The sequence below is a fragment of the Amblyomma americanum genome, chromosome 7, assembly GCF_052857255.1.
Source record: "Amblyomma americanum isolate KBUSLIRL-KWMA chromosome 7, ASM5285725v1, whole genome shotgun sequence".
NCBI lineage: Eukaryota > Metazoa > Arthropoda > Arachnida > Ixodida > Ixodidae > Amblyomma > Amblyomma americanum.
Window position 1 is genome coordinate 84070030 of NC_135503.1, and position 20138 is coordinate 84090167.

General features: G+C 46.0%; 1 protein-coding gene across 1 annotated transcript in view; it reads left to right on the forward strand.

Moving 5' to 3' along the window:
• Positions 1–13668, forward strand: part of LOC144099370 (sphingomyelin phosphodiesterase-like) — a 44930-nt gene extending 31262 nt beyond the window's left edge. The window contains exons 8-12 of the mRNA XM_077632604.1: positions 265–345; positions 2948–3118; positions 5826–6036; positions 8764–8948; positions 12950–13668. Of these exons, the coding sequence (XP_077488730.1) occupies positions 265–345; positions 2948–3118; positions 5826–6036; positions 8764–8948; positions 12950–13082 (781 nt within the window). The 3' untranslated portion in view covers positions 13083–13668. The remainder of the gene's footprint in view (positions 1–264; positions 346–2947; positions 3119–5825; positions 6037–8763; positions 8949–12949) is intronic.
• Positions 13669–20138: the final 6470 nt, after the last annotated feature.

Here is a 20138-nt window from a genome sequence, read left to right on the forward strand (position 1 = left end):
CTTCACTTTGATGTGTTATTGGAATGTAGCCAGTAGATAAAATGGAATAAAATTACTTTCTCGCTAAAGATTTTCGCTCACTTCCGAGCGCTGAGACATTTTGAAAGCGGCACAAAGTTAATAGGCTCAGAATGCATCTAAGACTACGGGAATATATACACTGGCGACCTTAGCAAAGCTGGTGTTGGGCTTTATTTAGTGATTGCGATAAAACGAAATGAGCTTGTGAACAACGCTTTCATTTCCTGATGGTCTTCCACGCAGGGGCGCCTTCTACTCTGTCAATGTTGCCAAGGGCTTCCGTGTCATATCCTTGAACACGAACCTGTGCTACATCTACAACTGGTGAGTACTTCGGAAGCTTCATTTTCTAATGCAATGAAACTTTAGTCGTGCTTTATAAAATGTTCTAGTGCTTTAGCAGTAAAGCCTCTCAGGCGAATGAAGCGTGCTGTTCCTAGACATGCATCCAACCGTGATGTTGACTTTCGCCTCTCGTCGGACGCAGCCCTGGCAAGTCATAAATTTGAGCCAGCTTTGTTTTGGAGTGTCAGATAACGGCAGCAACCTAAACCAAAAAGTAGCTTAAAGTAATTACCTCGTTCAGGCGCCATTTTCTCTTTTCATCGAAATTAAATATTTTTATCTCTGAAATTGTACAATCAGGCCTTAAGGAAAAAAACTGCTTAATTTTCCACCGCAAACTTTAGGTGTTTTTTTTTTTCAGTGATGTGGAAAATTTCGTACGAACGCGCTATAATTGATGGAAACAGCAAATCACACACAGACAACAGTTTGGAAGTGATTTAAATTTCCAACTCGCACGTTGCACTCGAAATTGTCAGAAAGAAAATTGAGGTTACTGCTGCTGGCAAAACATGTCAGTTGAAAAATGGCGGACGACCTGGTACCCCGCGAACTGTTTCGCGAAATACTATTTACTGCGTTCAAAGTATAGCTTTTAAAAAACAAGCTTATTTTCCAGTTGAACAATGCAAAATTCATCCGAAAGAAAGCATTCACTGCTAGGTGCAGCACACTCTGAGAAAATGCTGGCAGTTCGCTTTGCACACACTTGTTTTCAAAGTGGGTCAGAGGGTCGAGGGGGTCTCTAAAGGTGAACTAGATTTCAGTTAGACATTCACATTACCGTCGCGTATGGTTACTAAGAAAAGCTACATAGCCTTCTGAAAAGCTTGGTAGTTGGAGAAAAATTCGTCATGCGACGCCTTTATGGGCTGTCGCTCTACCAACTAAGTTAACCGGCATGGCTAGCAGATAGCAGGACGAGGCTAAATTGGTCCAAAACTGGAATCGGGAACGGGGTCAATCCAATGCTTTTACCGCAAAGCCTCCGAGCAGGGTACTAGAGTTCAATTCCCGGGAAAGGATTATTTTTTTTTTCCAATTGCGAAGCTTCTCAGAAAACTGTGTACCTTTCGTTAACGGCCCGTGAATAGAATTGAGTAACCATGTTCGAGTGGCCCGCATCAATTCAGCCTCACTATGCCATCTGTGTCTATGCTGGTTAGCTTGGCTGATAGAGCTACTGTCCCGGGTAGGTGGTGGTCCCGTGTTGGATCCTCGGACAAGCATGAAGTTTTTTTCAAACTGCGAAGCTTCTTAAACTGCTGTGTGGATATGTATTCTCTGTAACCGTACGGTAGCGCTCATGTGGATATTACTAAATTACTCCATAATTTAAATTAAAAGCAGTCTGCGACCGCTCCGAAACAGGCACGTGAAAATAAATAGTTGCGTAAAGGGCTGTAGAGTGCCAACTTAACCACCTGGTACTTTACGGCTTTCTTGCTTGTAATCACATTGGTATGTACTCTCAACGGTGCCAAGCAGTGCTTTCATGCTAGCTTTGGAGCATGTACCTTTTCTTGCCAATTGGCGTACGATTAATAATAAAAACAAATTGCACCAGCCTGTTTCTAAGAGCAGTGCACGTAAAAATTTATCTCAGCAAGCAATAAACTAGAAATGACTTGAGTGACAACTGTGTAGAAAGAAACGGCTGCAGGAATGCTATCCGCGAAACGCATTTGCATTTTTTGATTACGTACCCATTCTGTAGAGTCGTATAATTCAGATACCAATCCAGCGCACTCGTTCAGACACCTCTGAGCGTTATCACAACTTACAAACGATAATCAGACAGTTTGGGTTTCTGCGCTGAGGTCAGGTAGAAAGCTAAACACCAGTTTTCCAGTTACATTTAACGACAGAGAATAGACTGCGCTCAAGCAAATTTTGCGAGTTTTATGGTTTATAGGGGTTGAACGTCCCAAAGCGACTTAGGCAATGACAGGCGCCGTAGTGCAGGGCTCCAGATAATTAGACCACCAGAGATTTTTTAACGTGCACTGACATCACACAGTTCACTGGCTTTAGCATTTCACCTCCATCAATATGCGACCGCTGAGGCCGGAATCGAACTCGTGTCTTTCTGGCCAGCAGCCGAGCGCCATAACCACTCAACCACTGCGGTGGCTAAAATAAGGGAGTAATTACTCGCAACCACCAAAGCATAGATGTACGGATAAAAAGAGCGGAATACAAGTTCGCCGAAACTTCGCAGTTAAAAAAAAAATATCCTTGTCTTGGGATGAAACCAGGGACCGAAACCTCTATTGGGCAGTTGCGAGTGGAACTAATCTAACCAGGACGTCCAGTACAGAGCATGACCGATCTCCTACATTTAGGTACCGAAGAACAAGTGTTAGTACATTGTGCTCAGTGGAAACCCCCATAATATTTGCCATACCCTGGAGCAGTTCGAAAATTTTGTTTAAAAAGAATGAAAAGCATAGAGCATAAAAATGAAACCATCGGTTGAGAATTCTTTTCGGTGATTTCTGCAGTCCATCCTACCAAGTTGTGCTTTGAGTACGCTGCCTACTGTCCAAGGCTTCCCAAATTGTTTCTTTTTTATCATCAGGTGGCTCCTTTACAATTCAACCGACCCTAGCGGCCAGCTGCAGTGGTTGGCAGTGGAGCTTCAGCGCGCCGAGGACTCTGGCGAGAAGGTGTATATCATTGGGCACGTGGCCCCCGTGAAGGTGGAATGCATCCCCGTATGGACGGACAACTTTCAAAAGATCGTCAACAGGTTAGTGCCTCTGCCTAACCGGCTTTCAGCTCTACCTCATGGTAGCCTTCAGTATGCGTATCCCGAATTCATCGCTACTTCAAAACTAAATGTTTTCAGACCAAGAAAACAAGCATACGGCAGGAGCAATGAATGACGCTTTTATGAACGTAATCGCAACATCCTCATTTGAAATAGCAGGCAAGGTATCTGGTAGATAAACTGGCGACTTCGCTGGTTAGAAAAGAATATTTACAAATATTTGCAAGTTATTTAAAGTCTGCCGGCCGAGACATGCAGCCGAAATAGAAAGCGCAGCAGAACCAATCTATCTGCGGAAAGCAGCAGCCGAAAGTAGCACACCAAGTCTTCTTAGAATCACTAAAAAGCTGGCCAGGACTGAAAGAGGCAGGCAGAAATGTGCCGTTGAATTTACGTTACAAAACAGGGCGCTCCAATAGATATTGTTGTAAGACAATTAACCCCAGTGCTATAAAGAGAAAACTGAATCTCCGTAAAAATATTCCTTGCGCCACTATCTACGCGGCTCCAAGGGACACTTGCGAACACCACCGTTAGGCATGTAAAGTTTACTTTACCGCACAGGCTTCATTTCGGGACAAAAACGCCTACAAGTAAGGATGTTTTGTCACTGCCTATCATGTTGAGTTTGTACGAGTATATCGAATGGGATGTCTACCTTGAACTTTTAACACTCAGTGCATCACGTGCGCCAACCAATATCATAAGGTTATTTTGTAAGAAATGATCAAGACCTTAGGTGCAACATAGCTGAAAAAGCATTAGCCTTGCAGTTTATAGCTTTATTTCTACCATAAGAAGTTACACCATGGATGAGTACTGCACGAGGTATTTAACTTTCTGGCAGAGAGACGCAACGTTAATAAAAACGCGCTCATAAGTCTTAATTTTTTAAACGGTCTACATAGCGTTCTGACACCAGAGGCCACTAGCGTTGTGCTGATATTACCTCTAGATACAGATTACCGACACATATTCAGGTCTTTTTGTCCGCCACGAGTGCGGCTGATTTTTCTGACTGTGAATGTAATTTTTCAATTGTGAATTGTAAAAAAATAAACCTGACCTATATTTATTTGATACTACTTCATTGAAGCGCATTATGTGCAGATGTTCCAGATTGGAAAACAAAAAAGGAAAGAAACGAAAAGTTCTTCTCTATAAAGTGCATGGAAGTGTGAGGCATGCAGTTCTGAAAAGATACTCGTACTCAACAAAACTACTCGTGCGAACAGAAATGCTTATTACGAATGAGTTATAACAAATCAACGATCTCAAAAAACATACATGGACGAAAAATGTAAATTCCAGCGTTAATTCGAAGCAATTTTTCACAATAAATGAACTCGAACTCCTCAGGCGGTGAATTCTGCAAACGTTCATCTTGATTTCATTGATGTTATGTGAGGTACGAAATAAATCTTTTTTTTTATTTGGAAACAAGAATGTCGGCATAGCATAAATAATTTGGTAATTTGTGTAGCTTCCCTGTGAAGACTTGTGGATGTCAGTTTTGAATGGAGTAAAAACACGGCGCTGTGGACGAAATGCGAGGAGGTAGGAAAGCTGGCGTTCAGTTATGCTAAATAACTGAAGAATTACTACATCAGATAAGAAAGAAAATGATTTTATCGAAGATCCCGAACCGAGCTCACCGTAGCTCTCCCTCTTGGTTGACTGCAGCCACGAGCTCCACCTTTTCCGCGTGTGGCAGCGACAGTCTTCAGAAGAAGAGTGAAGGAAAGGAGTTTGAAGGTTGAATAATGTGAAGGGAATGGAAAGAGGATATATCAGCACGAAGTTTTCACAGCCAGTCCGCTCCAATCACCAGGTCAAACGTACCCACGTCGGGGAGCAGGTCACTCACAAGCTCCGAATTATGAGACATCGCATGCAACCCAAGTGAAATTTTGTCTCATTCCCATCTGCTTCTCTAGTGCCATGGAAGCATACATCTTTCGTAAAGTCATAGCAAATATCCTCACTACTATACCGCGACAAAATTCAACAAATCCACTGTGCACCCTCCTGTCCTAAGCGCCGTGCTCCGTAGGTAGAAGTGTAACAGCGTCGTATACGAAATGGATGCATCTTTCGCAAGATAAAAATTGAAGACAGGTTTCAAAGCCGTCGTCGAAACCAAACCAGACTCGTTAAGGAGCTAATAATACAATTCATGATCCTCAGTTTACTTAATGGGGGGGAATTTTCGTTTTTCAATTTTAATAGAATATTGCATGCGTTGTGTGCATCTGAAATACAGGAATCGAAAACGACGCCTGCTACAATAAGACCCGCAACTGACTCATTTTCATTTGGTTCCAGAATTAGTGATCTATCTGAAGGATTTATAATATATCCATCTCCAAAAAAGGAAATTTGACTCAATATTTCTGTATATTAGGTTATCTGCTACAGAAGTCGTAACTGGTTTTGACTTATAAATATTATGAATTTGGCATTTCAGCAATTTTATGGGACGTTGTGGTAACGGTTCTTATACATACCTTCAAATTATGCTGCAAATCGCGCACACTAAGAAAAAAAAAAGAAAGCCGGTGCTGCACTCAGCGAAAATTGCACACAGCCGGGGTGATCTCTGCAAATAACCCGCATTTCCTCAGGTTCTTTTTCTTTCGATTCTCGTGAAAATTGTTCGTCCGTTTCGCCCCGGGCTCACACCCAGGTACGAGTCCACCATCGTCGCGCAGTTCTATGGCCACACCCATTTGGACCAGTTGTACCTGACCTACGATGGCGACCAGGGCAAGAAAGGCGCAAGGCGCGCAACCAACGTTGCCTACCTAGCGCCCAGCGTGACCACATTCGTGGACAGCAATCCTGCCTACCGGGTCTACACGGTGGACGGCGGACGGCACCGCAAGGGTGCTCCCTGGGTAAGGCAGTATATTTTGTAATTATATTTGTCAAAGGGCAACATCTCCGCACCCCCCCCCCCATATAAAAAAAATTAACTGGTTAACTCGCATGCTTTGTGCTATACGAGTTCTGATCGGCTGAAAGTCGCTCATGATGCAAACGGGAAACGATTAGCTATCATTCAGGAGAGTTCATGCCTCAGAAGCACTGTCTCACAAGTGCAAGTAGTCATCCTCTCCTATCATTAGTGAATTTATGTTTTTCATTCGTCTTGAGTAATTTATTCAGGTGCCTTAAACGTGCACTAAAGAGGAATCTGAACGCGTCTTTTACCGCGGGAACACCATTTACACGTTCCGGGCATTTCTAGAAACTTCGAGTTATTATTTTATGTGGCCGACTGCTCCTAATTAAATCGGAATAAGCGTCCCGGCTCCCGCCTTTTTTTTTTAACTGAACGAGCTTGGTAGGCAGAGTCAACCAACGTGTGGAGTGCCTTTCAGCCAGTCCAGTAGCGGCTCGCTTTCGCTTTTATTTTGCTTTTAGATTTCTGTGAATAAACAGTTTCAGTCACAGACAATATAGCTGCAAGTTGGGCTCGCGGAAATAAAAATACACGTGGAATCTTTGATTTACGTATCACTCCGCCGATGGCAGAGCGGCAAGCCGCCACGGGACTGGCTGAAGCGTTGGCTTCACGGGACTGGCTGAAGCGTTGACTCCTCCTGCCTACCGCGTTGTGTTAAAAAAAAAAAAACGCGGGCGCCGTGACGGTTAATCCGATTTGATTAGGGTAATCGGCAGCACAGGACAATAAGTTCCAGTTTCTAAGAATGCCCAGAACGTGTAGATAGAGTTTTCGCGGTAAAAAGACGAGTTCAGATTCCTGTTTAGTGCACCTTTAAAGGACCACTTAGCGGATCACCGACCATGCAATTCATTTTCTTTTGGAGTGGCAGACGCGTGAGACATTCTCCAAATTAAAAATGGCGTTTTATGCGAATCGGGTAATGAGCCACATGGGTGTTACTGAAGAGAGAGAGAGAGAAAAAAAACTTTTTTTGGTTCATTAAGGGTTTAGCGTTCGGTCTTCGTCTGCATCGCTGCAGACTCTTGACCTTCAAAGCAGGGTTGGGCCCCTAGTCCAGGGCTCCACTGAGTCGCGCTACTTCGCTTGCGTGCTGCGCCATTGTCCTTTGGGCGGCGAGCTCGCAGCTGGTGAGCCGGCTCTCCCACTGCTCCGCACTCGGGGTTTTGTGTTCGTGGAACGTCTGCATCTAAGGTCTATTAAGTCACCGAAGAAACGACATTAACCATAATTAGGGGTAAAAAGTGCGTGGGCTGAACACATTTAAACTGAAAATTTTTACGCTCTGTGGACCATATACAGGCACGAATTATTAAGCATAATTCTTAAGAAATCGCGCTGCACAAAGTGCCATGCCTAGGCTGTTCTCCCTATCAAAATAAATTTTTGACGGTTCATGCTTGCCCTGTGTTTCCGTAACACCCATACTGTGTAGGATTCATCTTGATAAGTATATGTAGGTTAAAGAATGTTCCCGTTTGCAGCCTCCGCCAACTAGCTGCGGAAAAATGTATTTAGATAGGGAGCATACCCTAGGCATGGCGCTTTCTGCAGCGGAGTTTTGATAATAATTATGGTTAATAATTCCTGCCTGTATATGGTCCACAGAGCGTAAAAATTTTCAAGTTTAAATGTGTTCAGCCCGCGCACTTTGTACTCCTAATTATTGTTAATGTCGTTTCCTCGGTGACTTAATAGGCTTTAGATGCAGAGTAATAACGTTAATTTGAATTTACGGTTTAGAGCAAACTGAAGCTTCGGTCCTGTGAAGCTCACTTAGGGTTGAAAAGGAGAAAATGCACCACATTTGGAACGGATCAGCACAACTAAAAGTTAAATGAAGCAGACCACGCTGTTGTCCTCGGTCTGCGAATTAACCACGGTACAAGAGCGGCTCACTTATGGCCCAGTGGCGAACAGCCGCACGTTAATCACATTAATAGTAACTTCACCATACGATTTCTTAACTTACTCGCGTGCAGTGCTAACATGCGGCAGCGGGCACGACGGGTCCATATGACTGTCATTATAAAGTTTTAGCGTGGCGTGATCCGCAGCATTTACCACGACAGACATGCGCACAGCTGCCCAGCGCCTGGCGCCCTCAAGGAGATCTGAGCATGCGCAGTAGCACTTCACGGAAGCGGACCATGGCAGCAGACGCGCATTCAGTTATACTAAATGTCTCTGTTGTTATCTATTGTCTTCACCATCTCTTGTCAGCGGGTCAAGGGCTGCCTTGTGACAAGGATGTGTGCGGCGACGCGCTATGGAACCAGCCCATTACACAGCCAGCCCTGTTCCGACTGAAATCTCTTTAGTTGGAATTGTTCTTATTTTGAACCCCGTTTAGGAACCCAAATCTTTACACCTCATCTGAGCTTGAACTATCAAAGTTCCAGTCTAAACAGAAAGTAATCCTTGTAATTTAAAAGAGCATAAACCACACACACAAGAGAAGAGAATGAGAGAGAACCAGACAGAAAACGAGAAGCGCGCGCGCGCGTGTGTGTGTGGTTTGGCGCCCTTAAATTACAATGATCATTTACCAAATATCCCAACGAAGAGTTTTCTTGAACAGAAAGTAATACGCAGGGAAGGTAGTCACGTTTATTGCTGAGTTACCGTGATTACTTCAGTAGTGAAATTCTTACAGACAATTCTCGACCACGAGACATTCGTGATGGACCTGGAGAAGTCGAACAAAGAAGATAAGCCAATATGGAACCTCGCGTACAGCGCTAAGGAGCATTACAACATGCGCTCTCTCTCGGCAAAGCACTGGCACAACCTGGCTGAAAAGTTCCGGACAAATGACACGCTGTTTAAGGAATACCACAGGTAAGAAACACCTCTAGGCCATCAGGAGAAACAAGGTTGAAGAAAAAACAGTCTTTGATTTAGCATGCTTCGCTTGCAGGGAAAAATCAATTTCTCCTAACAGTCTAACGTTACAAATGGTAGGTGTGCTTTACAGAAAATGCGAAAATGCATGTTTATAACTACAAAGAAATAGAGAAGTGAAAGTTTTGACTCGAAGCTAATACTAAGACTTCATTATAAACGAAGACTCATAGCACTAGGATGCCACCGTCATCACTAGTAATGTAACCATTTTTTAGTTGGCCGCAAATATGCGTCTCAGGCACACCTACTGATTTGGAAGAATTTTGATAATGGCTGATGGGCACCTTCGACAGGGAAGATGTGACAGTGATAAGACGGGGATAAAAAGACAATTTCTTAATAAATGCAGCTTAATAGCTTCTACATGGTGTTTTTTGTTTCTTTTTTGCTTATTTTGCCCGCCCTGTTTCCTTCGTATGATGCCTCACATGCCGCAATAAGTAATATGGGCGCTATTTACCGGCAGTGTGTATAACGTTACGTTTTGTAATATCATTTTTTATACGTTACGTTTTACACGTTGCGTTTTATAATATCATGTCACATCCTTTCCGTCTACTGTTTTAGCATTTATTTCCAAGCTTGTGCTTATTTAATGACTGAGGGCTGTTGACTAGAAAGTTTCTCATCCGTATGAACACCACAGCCAACTCGGGGACATAGACAATTTTTTCCATGCAAGAATACTGAGCATAAATGTGCTTAAGGCTGGCGCTTTTGCAGTTTCGTTATTCAGGGACGCCTGCTATACCTTGAGGGCTGACAGATTTGTAGGCTTAAGGCAGTAATACAAAAATCACAATATGGTACGCATTGGGAATAGAGCTTTACCTGTTTTCTAGTCGAGTTCCCGCGAAGCCATGATGTACTTGGTTGTGAAAACTATAAAATCAGCTGACTACTTGCAAAGAAAGAGAACATTGGTTGCATATGTTACAAAAGCGTAAAGTTCAAGTTTACAGAATACTTTGTGTAGGCACAGCAATGTAAGAAACAAATAAAATTTACAGGGACATCTAATTATATTATGTGCTTGTAATGGTATAGCATTAGAGGCTGTGATGCTAATGCAATGAGATTTGTGTCACTCGTTCATGGTTGTGTTTGTGGAACCCTATGTGATGCTAGCTAGCACGCAACCAGAGATCGTGTGGGGTCCTTAACTGGTGGTTAGGTGTTTCCCCTCATGTGTGTAGAGGTTGCCCACGGATGTAATGTAGACACATCGAAGCGTACTCTTTTCACTTCCAATCTGTCGACGCCGCTTCGGGTTTTCAGAATCATGTCACCAATCACGCATTTTTTTAGCTGTGAGGCTTTCAGTGCTATATAGCACTGAAATGACAAATGACATTAAAATTCAGTGTTTTCTATCCCGGTTGGTTCTTTTACCTGCATCTTTTAGCCACGATCGCGTAAGCAACGTAATTTTGAAGGCGATGCTAGAACATTGGCGCCGTTGCTGCTTAAAGCGCGAAAAATGTATTATGCTTGTGTCAGTCAGTTGGGAATGCAGGATATATTAAACTATTCTAAATGCCGTGAACTTTGTAACAGATTTGCTAGCGTCAGGAGTTATGCTTCTGCTCATTAGACTGCTTCCAGCTATTTTCTCGTAGCTGCGCTGTTGAAGGTTACATCTCTGAGATATGTGCGAAGAAAAGTGTTCTCTGTATACTGAGTTCGCGCAGGTCGGACATCTTAGGCCATTCCCGCTGAGTCAAGGATTTTAGGCCATCCGAATTGGAGGAGTATTTGGAGTCTATACTGGCGCGCGTTCATTCGCAGTGTAAAATTTGAGACACAGTGTATGTGTTCAGTTTTACTCTAAGCGACTCTTAGGTTTCTGCAAAAGGCTGCTTTCATAACCCATTTCTATATTTTTACAGCGGAAAGTTGTTATAGAGAGCCCAGTCAGCGCAAGTATTCAGCACAGGCCGTGGACAAAACAGAGTTGCTGCGCCACAGGTGCACTATTGGGGTCATGCCGTTTCCTCTGCAGCTAGAGAGGGAGATCGCATGGGTCTAAGTGGGTGATGAACCGTTTTATAGCTGGGGGTTGGTGGTGGCGGTGGTACTGCAGGAAGATTACGTAACTGGGGCGAGCGCATGTCCCAAGCCTCTTCTTTGTGACACAGCCGGAGATTTCACTCGTCCTTCATCACATTCTCCACGGCAGACGCCGGCAAACAAGATCAGCCGCTGTCAGCAGGCCATGATTCGACGTGCTTGTGAGCGTCAACAGGAGTGGCAAACTCCCGCCTACGTGAGAAGAAAAGCCTAGCCGCTAGGCTTTGGGGTGAAGCCCAGCAGCCTCGCCAGACAGTATATACCGGGTGTTTTGCCTAATTTGCTCTGCAGTTTTTGAAAACAGGCTTTTTGAGTTAGAAGACCGCTTTTTCGGCATGGCATTGTTAGAGGTGTCGCCAATCAGAATACAGTCAATGCGTGCCACCAAGTTGGCTAGTAGACTAATATTGACTAGTTAACTTTATAAGTATTACTGTTAGTACAATTATTTAACGAAAGGCTTTTAGCCAACCGTGAGTAACTTCCATATCAATTTTGAGAATTTCGAAAAACAGTTATCCTGGGCGCTGGGGCAAAACAAATTACGTTTGCATGGCGCCAAAATAGATGCGCTTTCGAGAAGCTTGCAGGCAAAGCAAAGCACGTGGAATGGCGAAAATTTGTTGGGCCACAGCGCCCAGGATAATTGCGCTCTCGAAATTCTAAAAGGTGATTTGGATAGCACTCATACTGGCAGCTACACGCATGTTGATAAATAAGGAGGCTAACCATATTATTTAGAAAGGTATCTATTCGATATTAGTTAACCAGCTCACTAGTTAGCACGTCTTAGGTGTATTCTGATTCACTGCAGCGCTGATAATTCTGTGCCGAAGAATGCAATTGCTCTACTTTAAAAAGATTCAGAACAGTGAAGATGTCGGTTCAGTACGGACGCAGTATGTACCCACCACTATTTCTTCCACACATCTGAGTGCTGTATAATTGATTCAGCGCAGCCGGGAGAAATTGCAGAACACCTTACGTGAAACACCCGGTAAACATGGAAGTATCGCAAGCGTAAGCGGGTAGAATCCGGTCCCGCTTCCCCTTGGCTGTTCCCGAACTGCCGACAGAACCAGCGCTTCCTGAAAACATGCACTAAAAGAACAGTGCGCTCGCAAAGTCAAAAAGGAGCGCGAACGCCGCTGTGGGGATAGCTTCTTGCTTACTTGTTCCCGTGAGCTGTACGTTAGCCGTTGTCGTTTTTTATTTCGGTAATTCTTCTCAATCTTTGCTAAATACTAGTGTTTCCTATTTTTTGCTGGGTAGTACATGAAATAAGTGTGGAAATGATTGACATCGCACATATGAGAGCAGTACTTTATGTAGCTAACCGTCGCCCAGAGGGGAGGAAATCAATGTGCCGCACAAATTCCTTACCTCGCTGAAAATTCTCATTCTTGCGGCATTTTGCTCACTTTGCGTCCGCAGTAGAGTCGCCTGCGATTGCAAGGTAATATTTTTGAAGTCAGGCAGCTCGAGCCAGCGAGTTACTAATATATTTCGAAGTTTCTATCCAATTTATACGGCGTTAAGAGTTTCTTCGGGGTGTTAGTGGCTATGGCAGTGTTTGGGCTAGTCCTGAGGTGCTTACCTCTGGGATGGTGTGGCTTGAAGGGTTCGTGAAGCCAGATTGCATAAGTTAGAGATTCAGATAAATATGGTGTGCTCTTTCCTCTGCCATCCCATTAGGAGGGTGCCAGTGGATGCCATTTCATTTTCAGAGGCTGCATGCGCTGCAGTGGATAAACAAGCGGGGAGAAACAATCTGGTCGAGAGATCTTAAAACATCTGGAATTTGTATATATTGTTAAACAGCAAGGGAAAGAAATCAATCTTATATATAATTTGCTGTTTCGCAGGTTCATGCACAAGCTTGTGGAGCCGCATGAGTGCGTGAAGGACTGTAAAGCCAAAGAAATCTGCTACATACAGGCCGCTGCTACAACCGGCACTCGGGACTGCATGATCGACATGGGTTTCAGCCCCATCTAGGCTACCAGTGACAAGCCAGCTTTTCAACTTGTGCATAAGACAGTGCCTCGGCCACATACACCGACGCATGGACTTACAAGCCTTTCGTCCACCTCTCATCTATTCGAGTATCATCATCATTATACATAAACGAGCACCCACCCATTGTACGGCCTTAGAAAGTGCTGTATAGTATATAGTTTGTCAGTTGTAGTGTCTATTTCTATTTCGGGAAACTATGCACCAATTTGCTTTCAACGAATTCCGTGACTGGGTTTCGTTTCACGATTGCTGCCCGAGCGAGGATGTGAAAGAATAAAATATACAAGGTCATCCGAAAGTAACCCAAAAAGTAAAAATCCCACCTTTTAAAAAATGTAGACTCTGGCACGATGCGCTTTTTAAAGAAATTCAGAGGAAAAAATGCGCATTCTTTTCATTGACAAATAATGTTCTACTTCAAGAATGGTTACATTCGCCACCGGTGGGTGGTGTTTCAGGTGCGCCAATATTTTTGCACTGTAGCTCTCTAGCCCCGCGTGTCCGCAAGAAATGTCACTCTCGTTGCAGAAAAAAATGGCTTGTTATTAAAAACAAATTCCTTGTCCTTCTCTGTATTTTTATGGAAACACCATCACGTTTATGTCTGCTTTTTGAATTACCAAATTTTACTTCCATTACTTTTGAAGCACCGTGAACTTAAAGCGTTGCAAGTCCTTACACATACCCAGCAATTATTTAGTTGAATATTGTTCCCGAAGTAGGTGCATGTGAAGCCTTACCAAGCCCATAACAGCGAGTTCAAAACAAACCACAACCGTGCACATGACGATGAGAATATCAGTTCTCACACATCAATGCTGAGGCTTATGATGAGTAATGTTTGGTAGGTAAGTATGCGCAGTGAAATGCACAACACTGTTGTCGCGGCTAGGCCATGAAGAAACGACAAAATGAGAGAAAGAGTGCTATGTTTAACAAAATCAGTTGTTACAGGGCTGTCCTGCAAATGTCTAATTGTAACAAGCGCAATATGGTTCTGGAGCAGTGTGATAATGGCATCGCTTGAACCGTTCAGCGTAATCGTGATACGTCAAAGAAACCTTTTGCGATTTCACTCTGCCACCAATTTCGGTCAAGAACCTGGTTTCTAATGCCTTACAGACCGCAGTTAGCAAAATATATATCATCAATCTAGTTCTCTAGCCGATGTAAAAAGGTAGGTCGACATTTTACTAGATGAAGTATATTGAGACGAATGACAAGTACTGTGCAAGTCAGTATGCTATTCAACAAAGCGACACTGAGCGCTTGTTGCGAAAAGAAAAGTTATATTATGGTGTCCAAACTTTAAATCGTAAGTTTCGGCTGAACATTCACATTCTATATAGTGTTTTGTAATATATCCCTACGGGAATGCAGTTGGTTAATCTTGTTGGTAAGTTCTGCTGTGCGGTAAACAATGTTAATGCAATTTATCTAACGCTCAGACTGGCTTTAAAAGTAGTGTTTTTGATAAATATCCCATGTAATTGAAGAGAATTTGGAAGTGACAAAATTTTTGAAAAAAATTGGCAAAACATTGAATGCTCTGACAACGTCGGAAGCTACAACAAAGAATATTGAAGCGAACATGTCCCTGCAACTCGCTCGGCAAGTTTGTGTCGCCCGAGGCCTAGTAGACCTTGCCAATGGTCGTACCGAAATCTTAGTCACGAACTTTACTCGTGAACCGCAACATTTGACGAAGTCAGAAGTCGTCGCTTATTTTGACGAGCTTGGAGAGTGTACGAGGCAGTGCTCTTTATCCACCACGTCAGACCTCGCCGACGCGACGGCTACAGCCATTCCGACTGACGTGAACCCGCACCTCTCGGCCAGTCAGAAAAACTGCGTGCAAAACCTAATCTATTCCTTCCGCGACTGTTTTGCGGAAACTTCCAAGGTCCGACAGACGTCGCTTACCAAGCATCGAATTGTCGTTGCTGACGACCAAAGACCAATTTGCCAGCGCCCTTATCGCGTGTCTTCCAAAGAACGCGATGCCATCCGCCGCCAAGTTACACAGATGCTCCAGGCCGACGTCATCCAACCTTCCACGAGCCCCTGGGCATCGCCTGTTGTTCTCGTCACGAAGAAAGATGGCACCCTCAGGTTCTGCGTCGATTACAGGCGCCTGAATACCGTCACGAAAAAAGATGTGTACCCTCTGCCCCGCATTGATGATTCCCTAGACCGCCTGCGCCATGCCACCTTCTTTTCATCCCTTGACCTCCGCAGTGGGCATTGGCAAATAGAGGTCGACGAACGCGACCGAGAGAAGACCGCCTTTATTACGCCTGACGGTTTATACAAGTTTAAGGTACTCCCTTTTGGCTTGTGCTCGGCCCCTGCCACGTTCCAACGAATGATGGACACCGTGCTGTCCGGTCTGAAGTGGCAGACATGCCTCGTATATCTTGACGATGTCGTGATCTTCTCTGACACGTTTGATGAGCACCTGAAACGCTTGCGTACTGTTTTCGAGGCCATACGTTCCGCTGGTCTCTCTCTCAAGCCAGAGAAATGTCATTTTGCATTTCAAGAGCTGAAGTTTCTTGGTCACATTGTCAGCGCACGAGGTGTTAGTCCAGATCCCGAAAAGACGGCCGCCGTAGCTGCCTTCCCTAAGCCAACAGACAAACGGAGCCTGCGTCGTTTCTTGGGCCTCTGCGCGTACTATCGCCGGTTTGTTCCCAATTTCTCCCGGCTAGCAGAGCCTTTGACCCGCCTGACGAAGGATTCTGAACCCTTCATCTGGGGCCAAGACCAGGACAGCGCCTTCACAGAACTCAAGTCCCGTCTGCAGTGTACGCCTGTGCTTGGCCACGTCGACGAAGAGGCCGACACTGAACTGCACACTGATGCTAGTAACGTTGGCCTCGGCGCGGTCCTTGTTCAGCGGCAGGATGGTCTAGAACGCGTGATTGCTTACGCCAGTCGCACTTTGTCCCGTTCAGAAGTCAATTATTCCACAACGGAAAAGGAATGTCTAGCTGTGCTGTGGGCCGTTACGAAATTTCGTCCGTACTTGTATGGCCGCCCGTTTCGGGTCGTGAGCGACCACCATTCACTCTGTTGGTTGGCGAACCTGAAGGATCCCTCGGGGCGGCTTGCTCGATGGAGTCTTCGGTTACAAGAATTTGATGTCACCATCGTGCACAAGTCTGGCCAGAAACACAGCGATGCTGACTGTCTATCCCGCGCCCCAATCCTGTGCCCCACTGACGAGTCCGACGACGATTCCGCTTTTCTTGGTGCTCTCACCATCCACCCTTGCCCAACAACAAAGGGCCGATTCTGACCTGCTGCCCCTCGTAGAATACCTTGAAGGAATCGCCCCATCTCCACCTCGGCTCTTCAAGCGCGGACTGTCATCGTTTTGCTTGCGCGATGGGGTACTCTACAAAAAGAACTACGGCCCAACGGACACTGTCTATCTGCTTGCAGTGCCAGCTGCGCTTCGTGACGAAGTTCTGCGCGCGTGCCACGACGACCTTTCTTCGGGCCATCTCGGGTTTTCCCGCACGTTGGCGCGCATACGCACCAAGTACTACTGGCCCAAGCTTGCTGCGGTTGTCCGCCGTTGCGTCCGAACCTGCCGAGAATGTCAGCGCCGGAAGACGCCACCGATTAAACCAGCCGGGCTCCTGCAGCCTATCGATCCCCCGCGCCTCCCATTTCAACAGGTCGGCATGGACTTACTCGGTCCGTTTCCGGCGTCTTCCATGGGTAACCGGTACATTGCTGTTGCCACTGACTATCTCAGCCGCTACTGTGAGACCAAGGCTCTTCCCCGTGGTACCGCCGCTGAAGTCGCAAGTTTTTTCATTCATAACATTGTGCTTCGTCACGGAGCTCCAACGGTCGTATTAACTGACAGGGGAACCCCGTTTACGTCGGCACTTACGAACGAGGTACTTCGACTCAGTGGCACCAGCCATCGAAAGACAACAGCTTACCATCCGCAAACCAACGGACTGACTGAGCGGCTTAACAAGACAATTGCCGATATGCTTTCTATGTATGTCGACGATGACCACGCGAACTGGGACCGGATACTTCCTTACATAACGTTCGCGTACAACACTGCGCTTCGCGAAACGACGCGCTTCACTCCTTTCCATTTGGTGCACGGTCGCGAAGCCTTGACCATGCTGGACGCCATGCTTCTTCCGGATCCTACTCCCTCTTCTGTCGTGGATGCCGACCAATTTGTCCGTGACGCCGAAGTTGCTCGCCAAGTTGCTCGACAGAGAATCCGGTGCCAACAACAACGCGACGCCGAGCGTTACAACCTCCGCCGCAGGGAGGTGATTTACACACCCGGTGACCAAGTCTGGGTGTGGAGCCCAATCCGTTTGCGAGGGCGCTCCGAGAAGCTTCTTCGCCGTTACTTTGGTCCGTACCAGGTGTTACGCCGCCTCAGCGCGGTGACCTACGAGGTGCTCCCTCAAGGAAATGTCCGGTCCTCTCGACACCCGACGTCCGAGGTCGTCCACGTGGCGCGAATGAAGCCGTTTTATTCCAGTTAGCCCCGGACCCAACCCCGCCATTACCTTTCGCCTTATTTTTTTTTCTTCCCCTCGCGTGCGGCATCGAGTTGATGCCTCTTAGATGGGAGGGGAATGCCACGCTGCTGACTTTCTGCCGGCGCCACCTGGAGGTCGAACTGTGCTCCCGAGCGCGTGGCCGAACGTCTTCTTTGTCCAGAACGAGCGCGGCGGTGTTGGCAAACCTCGCCGGAGTGAACAGCTTTGTTCTCTGTATTTTCGCCGGTGACAATATTTTCTTTGCGAAACAGGAACTGCTGGTCGGAGTCAACACATTGTACTCGTTACGCAAATAAAGGCGCAGTGCTTCGTTCATGCGCAAAGGATTTTAGCAAAAAAGCACAGTTTTTTCAGTAATGTAGGCCACCAACCGGAGCTTAAGATTAATGGGACATGTGAGCATAGAATTTTAACAAATGTTGCTTTTCGTTGATTTTGGATTGTACATCACATTAAAAATGCGCAAACAGAAACTCTAATAGCACAGCTAGGTCGCTTAGACATTTGTACTTCCCTCTGCTGAAAATGGCTTCGGGAAAGAAATCTCGTTCAGTGGTAAAAAAACTTTAAGGATTACTCTGAGTGACGTGGAAAGAAAACCTAGCAGGTTTTGCCATTCACTAGAAAGAAGTGGGCGCGACACATCTAAATGACTTTTGCCCACACCTTGAGAGCTCCTACATGAAGGAACATCTATGAAGCACCGCAGAAGGCGTTTGCTGTATATATAAGTCAGCGCTTAACAAACCACAAATTTCTTGATATTTTTACGCTCTTACCCCCGAATGCAGAAACGTAACTTGGCTCGAACTTAACTTCAATCGCTCTCAAGTGAGCTCGATCGTGTTTCATAAACCAAACTCGGCTTGAAGTGTGACTTGCAACCGGCTTGGTTCGATCCTAGTTCGGTCCAACTTCAAGTCGGCTGAGGAGCTTGCTTGAAGCTGACTTCGTTGTATTTTCCAACATGGCCACCTACCGATCTGACGTCGCGCGGAGGGTAGCTGCGTTCGAGTTCGCTTGCTACGCCATGGACGTAGTATTTTCTGAGGCCCATTCGTTGCCGAAGATTCCACGGCCAGCGTCACGAGATCGGGGGAACCCCACAGAGCTCTACGACGACGAGCAGTTCCTCGCCCGCTATCAGTTCTCCAAGAACGCCGTGCGGAAGCTGCTCACCATGTTTCCCCTGCGTGAAAGTCCCGAAAACAGGGGACAGCCTGTTCCTCCGATGCTGCAGCTACTCCGGACTTTGAGGTTTTATGGGGCCGGTACCTTCCAAACCGTCACCGGGGATCTGGTGCGGATTTCGCAGCCCACGGTGTGCCGCGCAGTTGGCAAGGTCACCTTGCTGATTGCCAAGCACCTGCGCCCAATGCTGGTGCAGTTTCCAGTCGTCTCGCAGTTTGGAAAGCTGATGCGGGACTTTTATGAGATCGGTGAATTCCCTGGTGTGACCGGCTGCATAGATTGCACGCATGTCCGCATCAACAGCCCGGGTGGCGCAGATGCGGAAGTCTACCGAAACCGCAAAGGCTATTTCTCCATCAATGTGCAGGTGAGCAATGAAAATTGAAATTCTCTGAAAAGTTACCACTGTTCAGCTCATTCGTATTCTTTCGCGTCGTGTACGTGCTGTCATTTTATTTATTTCCCCGCGGTGCTACGAACATAGAGTCACAAGATTACTTGCCCGAAAGACGCAGGCTCGATCCCGGCCGCGGCGTTCACATTTCGATGGAGGCGAAATGCTGGAGGCCTGTGTACTGTGCGACGTCGTTGCACGCTGAAGAACCCCAGGTGGTAGAAATTTCCGGAGCCTTTCACTACGGTGTCCCACATAGCGAAATGTGTCGCTTCGGAATATGCGATCGAGGCCCCGCATTTTGTTTTAGTACTGCTTTATAATGTAGCTTTGCACTCTATGAAGAGTGTAGCTTCGTTCTCCATGCTCCATGAAGAGTAGCACTACATTCTAGGCGCTATATTACCACGCAATCACTGTGCAAATTCACCGCAAGGAATGTTAATATGTTTCCAATGACAGTGCATGACAAAGTTGACAAAGCTTGACCACACTTTCGAGCTGTGGCATTAAATCAACGCAATATTCCTTTATACGTGCAGGTACGAAAAAGCCCACATAAAGACACGGAATGTGGTCGAAAGGACATTCGGTGTCTGGAAGCGCCGCTTCCCTTGTCTGTATATGGGGCTCCAGCACAAGCCGAAACAAGCTGCAGTGATCATCACAGCGTGTGCAGCCCTGCAGAACTTTGCATGTTTGATGAAAGAGCCGCAGCCTCCTATTGAAAGCGCTCCCATCCAGGACGCTCCACCGGTTCGCACCAGCACGACAGCAGCGAGGCGGCCAGAGCACCTGCCACCTGTTGATGCTGTCAGCGACAGCTTGTCGGGAATGCAGGCACGACGGGTACTCATCCAGAAGAGCTTCACATAGGTAAGAAATGCAAGTCCTCAACAC